At 53.1% G+C, this 14,210-nt stretch overlaps 1 protein-coding gene across 4 annotated transcripts in view; it reads right to left on the bottom strand.

Moving 5' to 3' along the window:
* Positions 1-2,848: 2,848 nt before the first annotated feature.
* The window catches only part of PTPRS (protein tyrosine phosphatase receptor type S), a 156,846-nt gene continuing 145,484 nt past the window's right edge, over positions 2,849-14,210 (bottom strand). For all 4 annotated transcript variants that reach the window (XM_069877974.1, XM_069877973.1, XM_069877972.1 and 1 more), the window contains 10 exons: positions 12,902-13,077; positions 11,749-11,868; positions 11,472-11,626; positions 9,318-9,603; positions 8,700-8,878; positions 7,780-7,906; positions 7,574-7,699; positions 6,213-6,367; positions 5,443-5,578; positions 2,849-4,984 (listed from right to left, as the gene is read on the bottom strand). In XM_069877974.1, the coding sequence (XP_069734075.1) occupies positions 4,916-4,984; positions 5,443-5,578; positions 6,213-6,367; positions 7,574-7,699; positions 7,780-7,906; positions 8,700-8,878; positions 9,318-9,603; positions 11,472-11,626; positions 11,749-11,868; positions 12,902-13,077 (1,529 nt within the window). In that variant the 3' untranslated portion in view covers positions 2,849-4,915. The remainder of the gene's footprint in view (positions 4,985-5,442; positions 5,579-6,212; positions 6,368-7,573; positions 7,700-7,779; positions 7,907-8,699; positions 8,879-9,317; positions 9,604-11,471; positions 11,627-11,748; positions 11,869-12,901; positions 13,078-14,210) is intronic.

Genomic DNA, 14,210 nt, shown 5'->3' on the forward strand with positions numbered 1-14,210 from the left:
GTGAGGGGCTCGGTGGCTTTCCAGCAGGGAGAGTCACTCGGGACTGACCTTTGGATGGAGCATAAATAGGAAGTTATGTGAAAGGGAGAGGAGAGAGGGAGGACTTGGAGACTTTTGTTAAGCAGTGGGAAGGATGGGTTCAAGAGTTGTGTAGAAATGATGTCAGAAATCATAGAATCATAGAATCACCAGGTTGGAAGAGACCCACCGCATCATTGAGTCCAACCATTCCCATCAAACACTAACCCACGTCCCTCAGCGCATCGTCCACCCGTCCCTTAAACCCCTCCAGGGAAGGGGACTCAACCCCCTCCCTGGGCAGCCTCTGCCAGGGAACAATCACCCTTTCCGTGAAGAATTTTTTCCTAATGTCCAGAAATGCCAGAGGAAGGGCCGTGCTGGGCTGGGCGCCGGCTGCGGGGCTGCAGCGAGGGGCTGGGGGCAAGTATGGAGCTGTGGTGATGGAACCGGCATCGGCCAGGATCAGCTCTGAATCCTGCTGGGTCTGCTGGGACCCAGAGGGGCTCCCCGCTGAATCCTGAGCAATCACTGAAATACATCCTGGACGCTTCGTCCAGAAGGGAAACCTGCACTGGTGCCTGCGCTGGAGCGGTGGATTTGATTCTGTTCTCTGTGTCTCTCTCTCAGCTCTGCAGCTGAGCTTCCTGTGTAAATCCGCTATCTGTGCGTTAACCCTGGTCCCCTGTAAGGAATCGGGGTGGATCCAGAGCCCCGGTGTGAGTCCTTTTCTGCAGTGATTGACTCCTGTCACTCTGGGCCAGCATCGTGAAGATATTCGCTGTCAAAGCTGTCTGGCAGAGCTCGTATTAAAGGAGTGAGCAGAGAGATTAAACGAAGTCGCTCTGATCACTAAGGAACAAGAGCCTTCCCTACTGCCCTGCTGAAAGTGGGCATTAATGGACCATGAGTGTTTAAATAAAATGAAAAGGCAGTCAGCTGCCATGTACCGTGTCTCAGGCTGGTGCCATTTGGCAGAACGAGCCTGGGGAGACCGATCTGGCAGCGAGAACTCAGGTTTTGATTGCTCTTTGCCACCAGGCCTGGTGCTGCGGCACAGCCAGGGTCTGATCCCAAATCCTGGAATCGTTCACGCTTAACCACCCTGCGAGCACTTCGGTCTGTTGGGTTTGGGACCCACAAGATAGGATGTAATTCCAGCAGCTCCTGTGTTGGTGGGTTTGGTACACGTGGGTTTTTTTCCAACCGCTTTGTGGTGCCTCTGGTGTGGCCGAGGATGTCCTGGTGTAAAGCTGCGATGGGGAGCGTGAAACCTGCTGGTGGCCTGTGAGAAAACACATCTGTGAAAAGCTCTGCAGAATGAGCTGAGTCAAAGTCACTAGTGCTCCAGCTAGGAGGTTTTGTGGAGCCGAGCTCAGGTCTCTGCAGGTCTCCCCTTATCCCTCTCTGCCCTCAGCAGCTTGTCCGTGGGGGCTGCTCTTTGCTGACCATCTTTTATGGCTTTTCTGCTATGATCTTTAAGGCAAAGATGGCAATGGGGTTTTCCTAGCATTGAGGTTTGTTTTTATTGACTTGGAAGAGGAACGGCTGTCGGACCATCGCCACGGCCGTGGTGTCACTGATGTCTCTGCCGAGGTTTCATTTTGGTTTTGTCTCTACCTGGCTTCCTACTGGATTGGCTCGGGATTACTTTGGAAAGCTTTACTTAGCTCCCAGCTGTTGTTCCAATTCCTTTTGTCCCTCACCTTCTTGTGCTCCTCGAGGTTGTTATTTCTGTTCTGTAAGGGTTTTGCTTCTCAACATGGGGCTGGTCACGCCAGCTCAAAAAAGAACAAAAAAAAAAGAGATGGGAGAGCGGCACTGAGAGTGCTCGATGTCACAGAGATAGGAAAGAGATTGCTGAGAGCGCAGGAGGCTGGGCAGGCGCCGGATGGAGGCAGGTGAACGAGCTTAGAAGAAAAATCACTTTTTCCTTTCTATTTTTCGATGCTAAAACAAAGTGAGCAGCGAAAATCAGCAGCGGTTGATGTGAGGCTGATGAACGGTGTCTGTCCTGTGTTCGTGGCTGTTCTGCAGAGCTCAACGCTACAAATTACCTTTGCGTGCAGGCGATTGTGGAGTCAGAGCTCATTGCTGCTCACGGAACCGCCTGGAGGAACTAGCGTACACGAGATGTTTATAAACCAGGCTGGGTGTGTTTGCGTTCTCCTTTTTTCCTGTGCTATCAGGGTTGTTGCTGTTCAGCATTTGGATCCTCAGTTCCATCCATCGGGTGGGGTAACAACATTGTGGGGATGTTGTGACTCCTGAGGTTCAACGCGTGCCTGCTGCTCGATTCTGTGCAAACTTGCTGATCTATTTTTTTCTTTTCTTTAAGCTCATGGCAGGGAGCGAGAGACTGTGCTGGCAAGGGAAGGGCGAAGATACCAGATCCAGGATGTTCCCAGCGTCCTCCGGCTGCTGCTTCCACAACCCTGTGTCTTTTTCATTCCCTGCTTGGCTCCTCTCTGTCCCGACGTGGATGCGGTGGGAAGCTTGGTCTGGATTAGCACAGCCCAGCTCGGCAGGCTCTGCTCCGGCTGGCCAAAGGTGTTTTAAGTGGTTCATGTTGGTGATTAGAAGGCAGCTAAAAGTTGAAACCACAGCCTTGAGCAAGGTCCAGGCTGGCTCCTGCTCAAAGCTCTCCAAACGAGCTTGTTTCTTTGCAGCCCCATAAAGGTGCTCGATGTGTAGAAGGAGATTAAGCAGAGCAGAGGGAGAGCAGCCTCTTCCCAGCCCTGGGAGCCACGAAACGACTCCTGCAGCTGCCACAGAGCAGCTGCCTCGCCCATCGCCCGCTCCTACCAACAAACAGGTTTGCAGTCAAGCCTTTCAGACAATCTTCCTTTAATACAAAGTCAATATATCTACATACACAGTGGTAGGAAAACCACTTACTGTTTCAGTTTGAAATAACAGTGTGAAAGCAACAGCACTTTGCTCTCATACAAAGGAAAAAACCTCCCCCCACCTCGTCCAGTAAGATTTTGCTGCAACATACTTAGAAATTTGGGCGACTTTTACACAAATAAGAAGTAAAACCTTGAAGAAGCCTTTCCTTCGTTTCTTTTGTTTTCAGTTAAAGACAGGAAACAGAGGGGGGTTTTCTGGGCAGCAGCGATGACCGGGATTACCCCTCTAGAAAAATAATTCAACAAAAAAAAAGGCAAAGTCCCAGGCAAGCAGCTTTCGGGGCGGCATCCGCGCGCTTCCGCAAGGAAACATGAGAATTGTCGACACCCCAGCACGTGGCCAGGGCCCTCGGCTACAGCCTGGGCTGGTGAATCCTCTCCGTGCGTGCGGTGGCTCCGACACCACCGGCCTCCTGCCCGCGGGCACCCGAGGACACGGGGAGGTTCCACCTCCTGCCCTGCTCAGAGCGGGCAGCGTGGCCGGAGGGGAGCGAGCTGGCTCTGCTGCACCTCTGGACCTGCCCCCAGAGCTCGCGCCCTTCCAGACGCCCGATATGTCTGCGGTTTTAAAACAAAAGAACCCCCCAAAAAATCCAGAAAGGACGTTTTGTTCTTACATGATCAAGTTAAACCTTTTAAATGGTAGAAAAGCAATATGTAGAAGTAGCAATTTGCACGGCATTTTTATATATCACAGCCATTACACGTAACATTTCTACAGTGAAAAAATAGACTGTCTTTGAACAGAATATGAACAAATAAGCAAATTTTTCTTTTAAATTCATTGACTGATATTCTTTGTCTTTTTTTTTAAAAAAAAAAAAAAGGAAAAAATACACTATTTAAAAAAAAGGTAATGTCACTCATTACAGTTACAGAGACACTTTAAAGAAAGCCACTCACAGGATTTGCCACCGAATGCATCGTAGGTGATGTTCCCCCGTTCTCTCTACGACCAGGGCACGTTCGTAGCTGTACGGTGGGGCTGGTGCGATGGGACCGGCCCGAGAGCATCCCTGCTCAGCTCCTGGTGAGGGGCTCCTGGGTGCAGGAGCTGCTCCCGGCCCGTGGCAGAAATGGGGCTGTGTGAATGTGCAAAGAGAATGGGGAAGGGGCTATTTTTCCTTTAGGGGGTCCCACCACTGCCCTGGTTAATGAATGTCTTTGTGGAGCTGGAACGGGACCGGCTGGCAGCAAACCCAGCACAGGGGAGCTGCCACCTCTGCCCGTCCCACCAGTGCACGAGGGGAGAGGCCTCACCACCCAGCCAGGTCTGGATTTTAGCGCTCTCTCTCTAATTTTTCATACCCTAAAAAATAAATTTTGGAATTAGAAGAAATGAGGAATGTTCCAAGTATTCAAAATGTGAGCTATAAAACCTCTGGCGTGGCAGGGGTGTTCCGCGAGCGCTGCTTGCACGGTGCCTGTAAGCCCAGCCTCCCCCCGGGGGGACACTGAGGTTATTATTAAGACTCCAGCTAGAAGAACTCCTGCCCCTAAGGTTGCCCGAGTGTTGAGATTTAATTCCCGGTCTTATCTGTTACAGACACCTTCAATTCTGCAAGTGACTTCCTTTAAAGACTGCCAACTATATTAGTAAATAAACTGAACTCTAATGATGTAACCAAAGTCGGTTTCCTTCCCTTCTCCAGCAGTTACGTTTCGCAAGGTGTGTTTTAGCTTTTGGATCTGTTTCACGATGTCCAATCGTCCTCCACAGCGAACACCACTTGAGGTAACTAGAGCAGTTCACCACTTAAAGCAATCCTTCAGCGATCTCCTGAGCTGCCTCGTCGCGGTCCAGGTCACAACACGGAGTTCCTGAAGGGGTGTTCCTTTCAATCCTCCCCCTGCTCCCCAATGCCTCGTCCAGATGAAAAGGTACTTCTTCTGAGTCAGTTTTGTAAGTTCAAGCGCTCCTCCTGGGGCAGAAGAGGCCTTCCAGGACTTAAGTGGTTGGTAGAGTCTGCACACCGGATGGCTTTTTATGTTGCATAGTGATCAAAACTCCCCAGGTACTCCAGCGCTGCCTGGTAACAGAACTGGTACTCGTCCTACAACGGGAAAGAAAGCAGCCTCAGCGGTTTGACAGGGCTCTTCAGGAGCCTTGCTTGCATGTACTCACACGGGAAGCACACGCAGACTCTTTTCAGAGTCGCAAACTGGGAAAGGATCCCCTTCCCTTTATTGTTTGTGCATCTAGGACATGGGTCCCCCCCGCCGCCCTGTTCTGGCTCTGCCAGGCTGTGTTCAGGGGCAGAACTGGGGCCAACAGCCAGGAACGAGAGCGTTCAGACACTTTACAACATTGGGAATTGGGTTTTTTATGAGTTAAGTAAAACCAGCAGTGCAGCCTGGGCTCGTTCACTCATCAGGTTAAGGTTCTGCTGGTGGTTAGAACAACAGAGAGCTGGTTCCGCTCAGCCAGGGTGGCAATAGGTTGGCCTACGGCCCTCGTGCTCCGCACCAGAGTCCTCCCCCGGTGACAGGAGCGTCCCCCACTGCCCCTCACCTCCGTTTGCACCATGGCAGGTCGTTGTGTTCGCAGCATCTTTACTGTCTGGAAAATATCTACAACCCCCTCGTAACGCATTCTTTCCAGGACGATACTCAAGGTGATGAACACTCCGGTCCGGCCCACGCCGGCACTGCAGGGAGAGGACAGGAAAAGGAAACTTTAGATGAAGTGTTCAAACGTTTTCCTAACTGCTGAGGCTATGGGACAGTTGAGGTGGGCTGTGTCTTATGAACATGAACCTGCCAGACCTGGAGAGCCTTGGTCAGCCCTCGGGGAGGTAGGAAAGGGTCTGAGCAGCTGACATTGAGAAAAGCAAAAGCTGGGTAGTGGTGACCAGCATTCATTGTGAGGATCATTACTGATCTGTAACATTAGCCTTTTAAAATGAAATAATTTGAAGAATGCATTATCCTCTCCTGCCCAGGGGTAGGAAGGTACAATTCTTGCTATTGGTGAACACGAGCCAGCAGCGTTCGAGGTGCAGAACGCTATAAAACCACTTCTGCAAGTCAAATATTAATATATAATTTTTTTCAGAGCATTTCACGGCTCTCCCCAAGACAGAAAGGGTCAAAGGCCTTGTGGGCAGTGCCCAGGTCTGCAGTCAGGTTGGCAGAGGCAAGAGTGTTTGGCGTTTCCCCTCCAGCCCCCAAGAAATCTACCTGCAAAGATGGGGAAAGGAGGGAAAGAGCTGCAGGATTTCAATTCCTCCCACTCCTTTGCATCCTCAGAGGCCTGAGATGTTCCCGTTGGCGCGCGCCTACCTGCAGTGGACAGAGATGGGGCCATCCTGGCCGAACTGCTCCTTGGTCTTGTGTACCTGCCCGATGAAATCAATGAACCCTTCTCCCGATTTTGGCACGCCCTGCTCTGGCCAGTCGGTGAACTGGAACTGGCGAACGGTTCGCGACTGACCGTCCTGGGGAGAGAAGGAGGATTCGGAAAACATCTCGGATGGGCAGGGCCAAACAACAAGGCAGCCCTCCACCCTCTTTGTTGTTCATCAAGGGGCACAAAAAGTGGAACCAACTCTGTGTTATAACCGGAGAGTATCGAGATCTTTAATGAAGCTGCTCGTGGTGCAGCTGCTGTTTCAGAGCTGGTCTCAGTGCAGATCTGCCCCTGGCAGCCCCGACAACTCCTGGCTCCAGCCAGGAACAGCCAAGGTGAGGTGACGGCCTCTCCATCCATCTCAGACAGAGCTGCCGTCGTGTCAAAACTGCAGCAAGATAAATCTTGTTCTGCCAGGATTGAAGAGACCATCCTCCCCTCAACCTTGCAACGGAATTATCGGTTTCCACAGTACAGGCAACCTCAGAGGCAGAGGACTCTGCTCCAACAGCCAGGGTTATGCTTGCTGAACAGGTTTCAAAAGGTACCGAAACATTCCCTCAGCAGAGAAATGTGACACAATCTGAGATGATTTGAATGAGAATCTAAGATGATTTGAGTGACCGTGCCCCTCGGAGCATGAGGAACCGCGGCTCCTCCTGAAGCCCGAGGAGAAGCGCACGTGTTCCGTAGGGTAAGCAGTCTCCTCTGTGTGCCTGTGCTTTCATTCACTCTTTGGGGGGATGCTAGCTATTTTCTGTCTTCATCTCAAGCAGCAAGGAAAATCAACAGCTCAGTCCACCTCTAACACAGAGACTCACTGCTATGATAAGGAAGCAGAGGGTGGAAAACTCAGTTTGTAAGAGAATGTACTCCAGTAGAGCCAGTCTGTGCGTTCTGTTCCTCATTCCTAAGCTCACTGATGATAATCCCAGATATTCACAAAGCGTTTGTATCTCAGACTTTCTTACAGGATCCAAAACTCAAACTCCTCGGCCAGGGGAGGTTTAGGCTGAATATTAGGAAAAAAATTTTCACAGAAAGGGTCATTGGGCACTGGCAGAAGCTGCCCAGGGAGGGGGTTGAGTCCCCTTCCCTGGAGGGGTTTAAGGGACGGGTGGACGAGGTGCTGAGGGACATGGGTTAGCATTTGATGGGAATGGTTGGACTCGATGATCTGGTGGGTCTTTTCCAACCTGGTTATTCTATGATTCTAAAGTCTCTTTTCTAAACACGAGTCTCCTCGTTGCACGGGTTCGAGCTGCCGCAGCTGTAACCCTCGCGCGGCACTTACCCTGGCGTCGGTGACCTTGAACTCCCGCAGGATGTACTGGGGCATGTTGTACTCGGCCATGGGATCTACTACGAAGTACTGGTACCGGGCAGAGCGCTCCGCGGGCCAGTACTGATGGCACTTTTCCTGCCGAGGGAAAGGGAAGGGAAGGTCTCCGTTAGCCCTTGCGCCATCGCCTTCCCCCCAGCTTCCCGCAGGACACTCACCCGCCCCATCTCGCGCAGCTTGGTCAGCATCACGACGATGGTGGAGTTGTTCTCCCACAGCATCCGCCAGAAATCCTCAGTGGTCTCTGCCAGCGGGCCCTGCGTCGCGATGTACGCCTTCTGCTGCCTGAAAGAGAGCCCCAACCCAAGGGGAAGTCAAGGAGGTGTGGAGAATTGCTCGGGCAGAAGCTTTGGGAAACACATACAAAGGTTGGAGAGCAAGGAGAACGCATAGAAATCCTGGGAAAGAACTAGAACAGGGGGTGGCAAGTGGCTTTGGTGCTAATGGCTTAAAAAAAAGCCAACAGCGAAGCTAAACACCGTTCCCAAGGGGTAAATCAAGATTGCACTAGTGTGATGGATATGGAAGAAGGCGTAATATGCTATGCGCTGCATTCCTGGAAGTAGAACCCTTGTTTTCTGGGCCTGAGTAGCTCCAAGAATTCATAGAGGAGCCCTAGTGGCAGTGCCGCAGCCCGCACCGGGGCTGCTGATGCACCTGGAGGTGAGAAAACCCGCAGGGCTGCTCTGTTCCTTCGCCTCTGTGCCGGGCTCTGAGCCGCGTCGAGGGCCAGAGCACGTGGCACGGATTGCCTGGGGGAAGCTGTCGCAATTGCCACCTCCCCAAATCACAAATTAAAGGCTAATCTGATTTTAGAAACCACCCAATGGCAAAAATCCACCCCTCACTGACACTCTGTGTTCAGGACCTGCAGCTGGAGAAGGGTTGGGTTCGCTTTTAGAGAAGAAGTAGTAATTTTAAGACCACAGAGAATAAAGTTATCCCAAGGCTGGATGTGAGCCTGCGTGCCATACAGCTGGGTGAGGGGACAGGACAAGACCCCGTGCGAGGACCTGGTCTGTCCTGTGGTACTTCTGCACCCTCAGGCTCAGAAAGGAGGCAGCGAGGTGTGGTTTACCTGTAGCCATCGATAAAGCTGGCGTTGATGTAGTCGGAGCCCTCCACTCCCCGGATGGGCTGCAGGCAGACCCGCGTGGTCTCGTAGGGCATGATGTTGACAAGGCGGTTCTTGAATTTGTTGCAGGGGAGGTTGGCGCTGATGAAGCGGGAGGTGTGGGCTTTGGAGTTGGCGAGGCGCTGGAGGCACAAACACAGCCAGAACCTTCTGTTCAGTATTTTTGTGCTTGACTCCTGCGCCACCCCCCCTGCCCTCCACGCTCCATCGCGCTGTTCTGCCTTGTGTTCCCCCCTTTCGCTTGGGGCAGGGGTGGAGCCCCAGACTTCTCCCCTGGCAACACTTAGAAAGGAAAAAAGAAAGCTTAAAAGCCTTCTCTACAGAGTGAGCAAATTCCACCTGGATTTGAGTGACCAGCCAAGCCTCCTGCAGCAGGAGGGCGTCTTCTCTCCTGGGAGCCGCAGTAGCAAAGTCAGAACATTATCTGCTTCCCTAACACGGAATCAAACGGTTCCCACCAGCCACATCCAGGCTCCCTGTCTGCTACGTGTGTGCCGTGACCCAAAGCTCCCGTGAGCCTTCGCCAGCACCTGCCAGCCCCATTCACGCATCTCCCGGTACCTTGAACTCCAGCTCCATGCCCGTCACGTGCTCTCCGACTTCGATCTGTGCCAGTTTCTGGATGTACGTGTAGAGATTCCGAGCTGGGACCTCGGTGTTGCCGCAAGCGACAGCCTCGAGCAAGGCATCGTGTATGAAGCTGTACTGGTCCTCTGTCTGCACCATGTAGTTCCGCTGCGACCTCATGAGGGTAACGTGCCCGTAAATGTCGACTGTCTTCTCGTGTTTGATCCGCTCCAGCATAGCGTCGATCACGATGAAGCAGCCGGTGCGCCCAACGCCCGCACTGGAAAGAAAAGGGACCTCATTGCTCTCTCCAACTCCCTGAAAGGAGGTTGTGGAGAGGAGGGAGCTGGGCTCTTCTCCCAAGGGACAGGGGACAGGACGAGAGGGAATGGCCTCAAGCTCCACCAGGGGAGGTTCAGGCTGGACATCAGGAAAAAATTTTTCATGGAAAGGGTCATTGGGCAGTGTCAGAGGCTGCCCAGGGAGGGGGTTGAGTCCTCTTCCCTGGAGGGGTTTAAGGGATGGGTGGACAAGGCACTGAGGGACATGGGTTAGTGTTTGATGGGAATGGTTGGACTCGATGATCCGGGGGATCTTTTCCAATTTGGTGATTCTATGATTCTATGAAAATGAAGCTTTGGCCCATTCCAGCCCCGAGGAAGATGTTCTAAAGGGCCACACAGGAGTGCGGATCTTTCCTCTGCCCCAAATAGCAGCGAACACAGAATCACTAGGTTGGAAAAGACCTCCAGGATCATCCGAGTCCAACTATTCCCGGGAGACGCAGCACGCGGTGGGGACAGCGGGGACACTGAGGCCCGCAGGGTTTGCCGTTCCCAGTTTTGCTTCGAGTCTTGCTTCCTTTTAGCAGGAACTTTCACAACCAAGTCTGGCCTTGGGCCCCAGGACAGGATGGAAGACGGGAAGGTGCCGCTGGCGATGCGCCTCCACACCTATTGGCCCCGTTTCTCCTGCCTCTCCCTCTGCCCTGTCCCCGGACAGGAGCTGACACACAACGGCGACAATTCCAGGCAGGAGGCTCCAGGCCGGAACAAAAGGCTGGCCTGATCTAAGCAAGTTAAATCACTCAGATCCTTCAGCAGCCGAGAACCTACGGATTTTGTAAGTGAATAACATGCGTCACCTCTTTCCCCAAATGTTTTTGTGCATTGAGGTAACATCAAACCTGTGTGTAAGGGCACTGGTGACCCCGCAGGGCTCTGTGGGTCTGTGTGTTTGCTGCTGTTAATAAAGAATCTCCTTTTACTATCCCAGTGCAGCCCCTTTTTAACTCAAGCCCCCTTCATCCCCGTTAATGAGGCGCCGCACACCTCAGCCGAGCAGGGACTGGAGCTTTGGCAGGAACGTAGCAGCCGATCTGGGAGCGGCTCCTGCGCATTGTGAGCTGACAGCTCTCTTTATTCATTTTCTGAGGCGCACGATAATTGCCACCTGCGAGGTTAGTGATAAGTTGCCCACTCCCAAAGGCTGCTTAGCTGGCACAAGTGGCTCCCCCTGCAGCCTGCACCACTCGGATCTTCTCCCGGAACCCCAGAACCCTGGGATTTATCCAAGCTGAGGCTGCAAGCACTCCTTGCTGGGTTGCAAAATGAATCAGGGAATGCTACCTGCCCACAGGGGCCTTCAGTTTGTCATGATGAGAACAGCTGCAGCGCTCAAACCCCCCTTTCAGTCCCTGTCAGCCCCTCTTTGGCAGCCGTGGCAGCTCTGCCTCCCACCACGCGGTGCGGGCACAGCAGCAGCTTCCTAGGCTGCACCCGACCCTCCTCCCCTACTGAGACAAGAAACACCCTCTCCAGACAGACCCAGACGCCAGCACCGCACACGGCACGTCCCATTGCTAACGATGCTGGAATTATTTGGTGTAAACTAAACCACATCTCATGAAATCGATGATCCGGTGGGTCTTTTCCAACCTGGTGATTCTATGATTCTATATGATGCTGCGCTTGATGAAAACCCCAAGCATCCTCCACAGAAGCTGCTGGGAATCCACTTCCCAGGGCAGCTCTCGCCTGCTGGGTGCTCGCCAGGAGCCTGCGTTATCTCCTGGGGTGACTCAACATCCTTCGGCACCTCCGTATCCCCTGCAGGCCCCGGGCAAGAGTCGAGGGAAGGAGCCGGTACCTGCAGTGCACCACGATGGGGCCGGCGTCCGAGGGGTTGCAGGTCTTGACCCGTCTCAGAAACGCCAGGAACGGGGTGGGGTACTCGGGGACCCCGTGGTCAGGCCACGCGGTGAACTGGAACTGCCGCACCTCCCGCTTCTCACTGGAGCCGTTCTGCAAAGAAAAGAGCATCAGGAGTGATGGGAGGTCCCAAACCTCGCTGCGCCTGCCTGTGCTGAGCGAGGAGAGCATGCCAGGACCATCTCTGGGAGAAACAGGAGCAGGAGGAAGCTCACCTTGTGAAGGGAGAAGGTTCGCACACAGAACGTGGCCAGTTCAATGGTATCGAGTAACGTCACTTGAATCATTCCATAGGTGTCAGTACCTCGGCCCGGCCAGTACTGGTCACACTTTATCTGGAAGAGAGGAGGCAGCGCAAATTCTTCTCAACACAAGAAGGATGTTGAGGCTCTGGAGCGAGTCCAGAGAAGAGCAACGAAGCTGGTGAGGGGGCTGGAGAAGAAGAGGAGCGGCTGAGAGAGCTGGGGGTGTTTAGCCTGGAGAAGAGGAGGCTGAGGGGAGACCTCATTGCTCTCTCCAACTCCCTGAAAGGAGGTTGTGGAGAGGAGGGAGCTGGGCTCTTCTCCCAAGGGACAGGGGACAGGACGAGAGGGAATGGCCTCAAGCTCCACCAGGGGAGGTTTAGGCTGGACATTAGGAAAAAATTTTTCACGGAAAGGGTGATTGGTCCCTGTCCGAGGCTGCCCAGGGAGGGGGTTGAGTCCCCTTCCCTGGGTGGGTTTAAGGGATGGGTGGACGAGGTGCTGAGGGACATGGGTTAGTGATTGATGGGAATGGTTGGACTCAATGATCCAGTGGGTCTTTTCCAACCTGGTGATTCTATGATTCTAAATCGCCGGAATAAGCCTCGTGCTGTGGGGGAAGCTCATTCCAGAACTGCCCTGGCATCACAAGTGATGCTGACCAGGGGAAAAAGGGGAGGAAAGGTGCAAGAAATGTCTTTTCAGAGCACGACAGGGACAGACCCAGCTTGAAAAACTCCCACTGACTGAGCAGGGCTTTGATGCACCACATCAATCATGTAGACAATAGACTGGAATGATCCTGCAGATCAGAGGGAACGCACTGGGGCTTGTTAAACACGAGAACTGAACGTGAAACTTGCCACACGATTAACTCTGAGACAGACCTACAAAGCATGCAAGGGGATTGAGGGTCCTCTTCTCTGGAGCTGCAGCTTTCCAGCGTGAACAGTTTAGGTTTTTACAAGCAGTGAATCACTGAACTTTCAAGGGTGCTGGCGAAGCAGGCAGCAATCCCCACTGACATAAACGTGGGCTGCAGATGAAAGGGTTGCACTGTTCCCCAACCCTACCCTCCAGTCCCCCGGGATTATGACTAACTAGTCATCCTGCTCGTGCATCTTACCCGTGATTTCTCCTCCAGCTTAGTCATCATAACAATGGTGGCAGAACGCTGCTCCCACACCATCCTCCAAAAGTCTCCGAAGGTCTCTGGCAGTGGCCCCTGCGTGGCGATGTAGGCATTCTGCTTCCGGTAGCCGTCGATGTAGTTGGCGTTGATGTAATCGCTGCCCACGATTCCTGTTTAAACCAGCAAAAGGAAGTCAGGGGGTTGCACAGGACTTCACGCAGTTGGAAGCACGAGGAGATCTTTGCAGGAACGTTGTTAGAGAGAATTTCCCTGCAAAACCACCACAGCCTTCACGCTTTGCTGTGCGGGAGTCACAGGCTCTTTGCAAGTTCCTCCCAGCTAAAGCTCCTGCCTCAAAGCTCTTCATTGTGGGGAGACAAACAACTTGTTACAAACAACATTAAAGAGACTGAGTATCAAGGCCTTGAGACCATTGTCTCTCACTCCTGCTGCCAGGAGGGGCAAAGTCCTGCCTTGGGGTTCTCGATTGAGGGGTCTCAAGAGGACAAGGACAAGTCCTTGGCCCCAAATGCCCTGGCTCTGGGCGATGCGCTGCGCCGGCCAATGTCTAATCCAGGCAGAGAGCTACAGCTGGACAATATAAGTTGAAAAACAGGCTCGATTCAGCCAGTAAAGGCTTTGAAATTACAGGCTTTGACTTGCTTTAAATTGTCCGCTGTCATTTTTAGGAGTGGGTTTTTTTCTGTTTGTGAGTTACAGGCTATTGAGTTACAGCTGCTCGCCCGCTTCCCCGCTCGAGGGGTTTGATGGGAGCAGCAGGAGGAGCTGCCAGCGGGAAGAGGGTGATTGGGAATGGCAGGAGAAAACTGCTCTGAAGTCGAAATGGACACTGGCAAGTGCCGCTGTCCAGGTTCAGCTTTAGAGAACCTCCGGGGCTGGCACGGAGGATCCGCTCTGCTGGGCGATCCGGCCCGTTCCTGATGACGGAAGAGTGGCTGGCAAGGCTGGCAGGTTTCTGCTAACCTATGATTAACCGGGAATAGAGCTCGTCCCTCCCGGCTGAAGGGGGAGCGGCACCAACACGGCATTGGGTCCTCATCCTGCTGCAGCCATAGACATCGCTGCTTCCCTGGGCGAGGAGCGATCCAGGCCGGATTGCCTGCCAGCCCTCAAGGGTACTCAGTAATTTCAGCTGCTGGTAGAAATGGCTTTTGATTAAATTTCTGGAGGGTTTCCTGCCCCCGTTCCTTCCCAATCTGAAATTTCAGGAGGGAAGGCGGCTCTGCGGCAGCAGCAGGAACGTGATCAAGGCTGAGCTTCCAGAATTAATCTCCTTCCCAGC

The sequence above is a fragment of the Phaenicophaeus curvirostris genome, chromosome 28 (genome assembly GCF_032191515.1).
Source record: "Phaenicophaeus curvirostris isolate KB17595 chromosome 28, BPBGC_Pcur_1.0, whole genome shotgun sequence".
NCBI classification, from domain to species: Eukaryota; Metazoa; Chordata; class Aves; order Cuculiformes; family Cuculidae; genus Phaenicophaeus; species Phaenicophaeus curvirostris.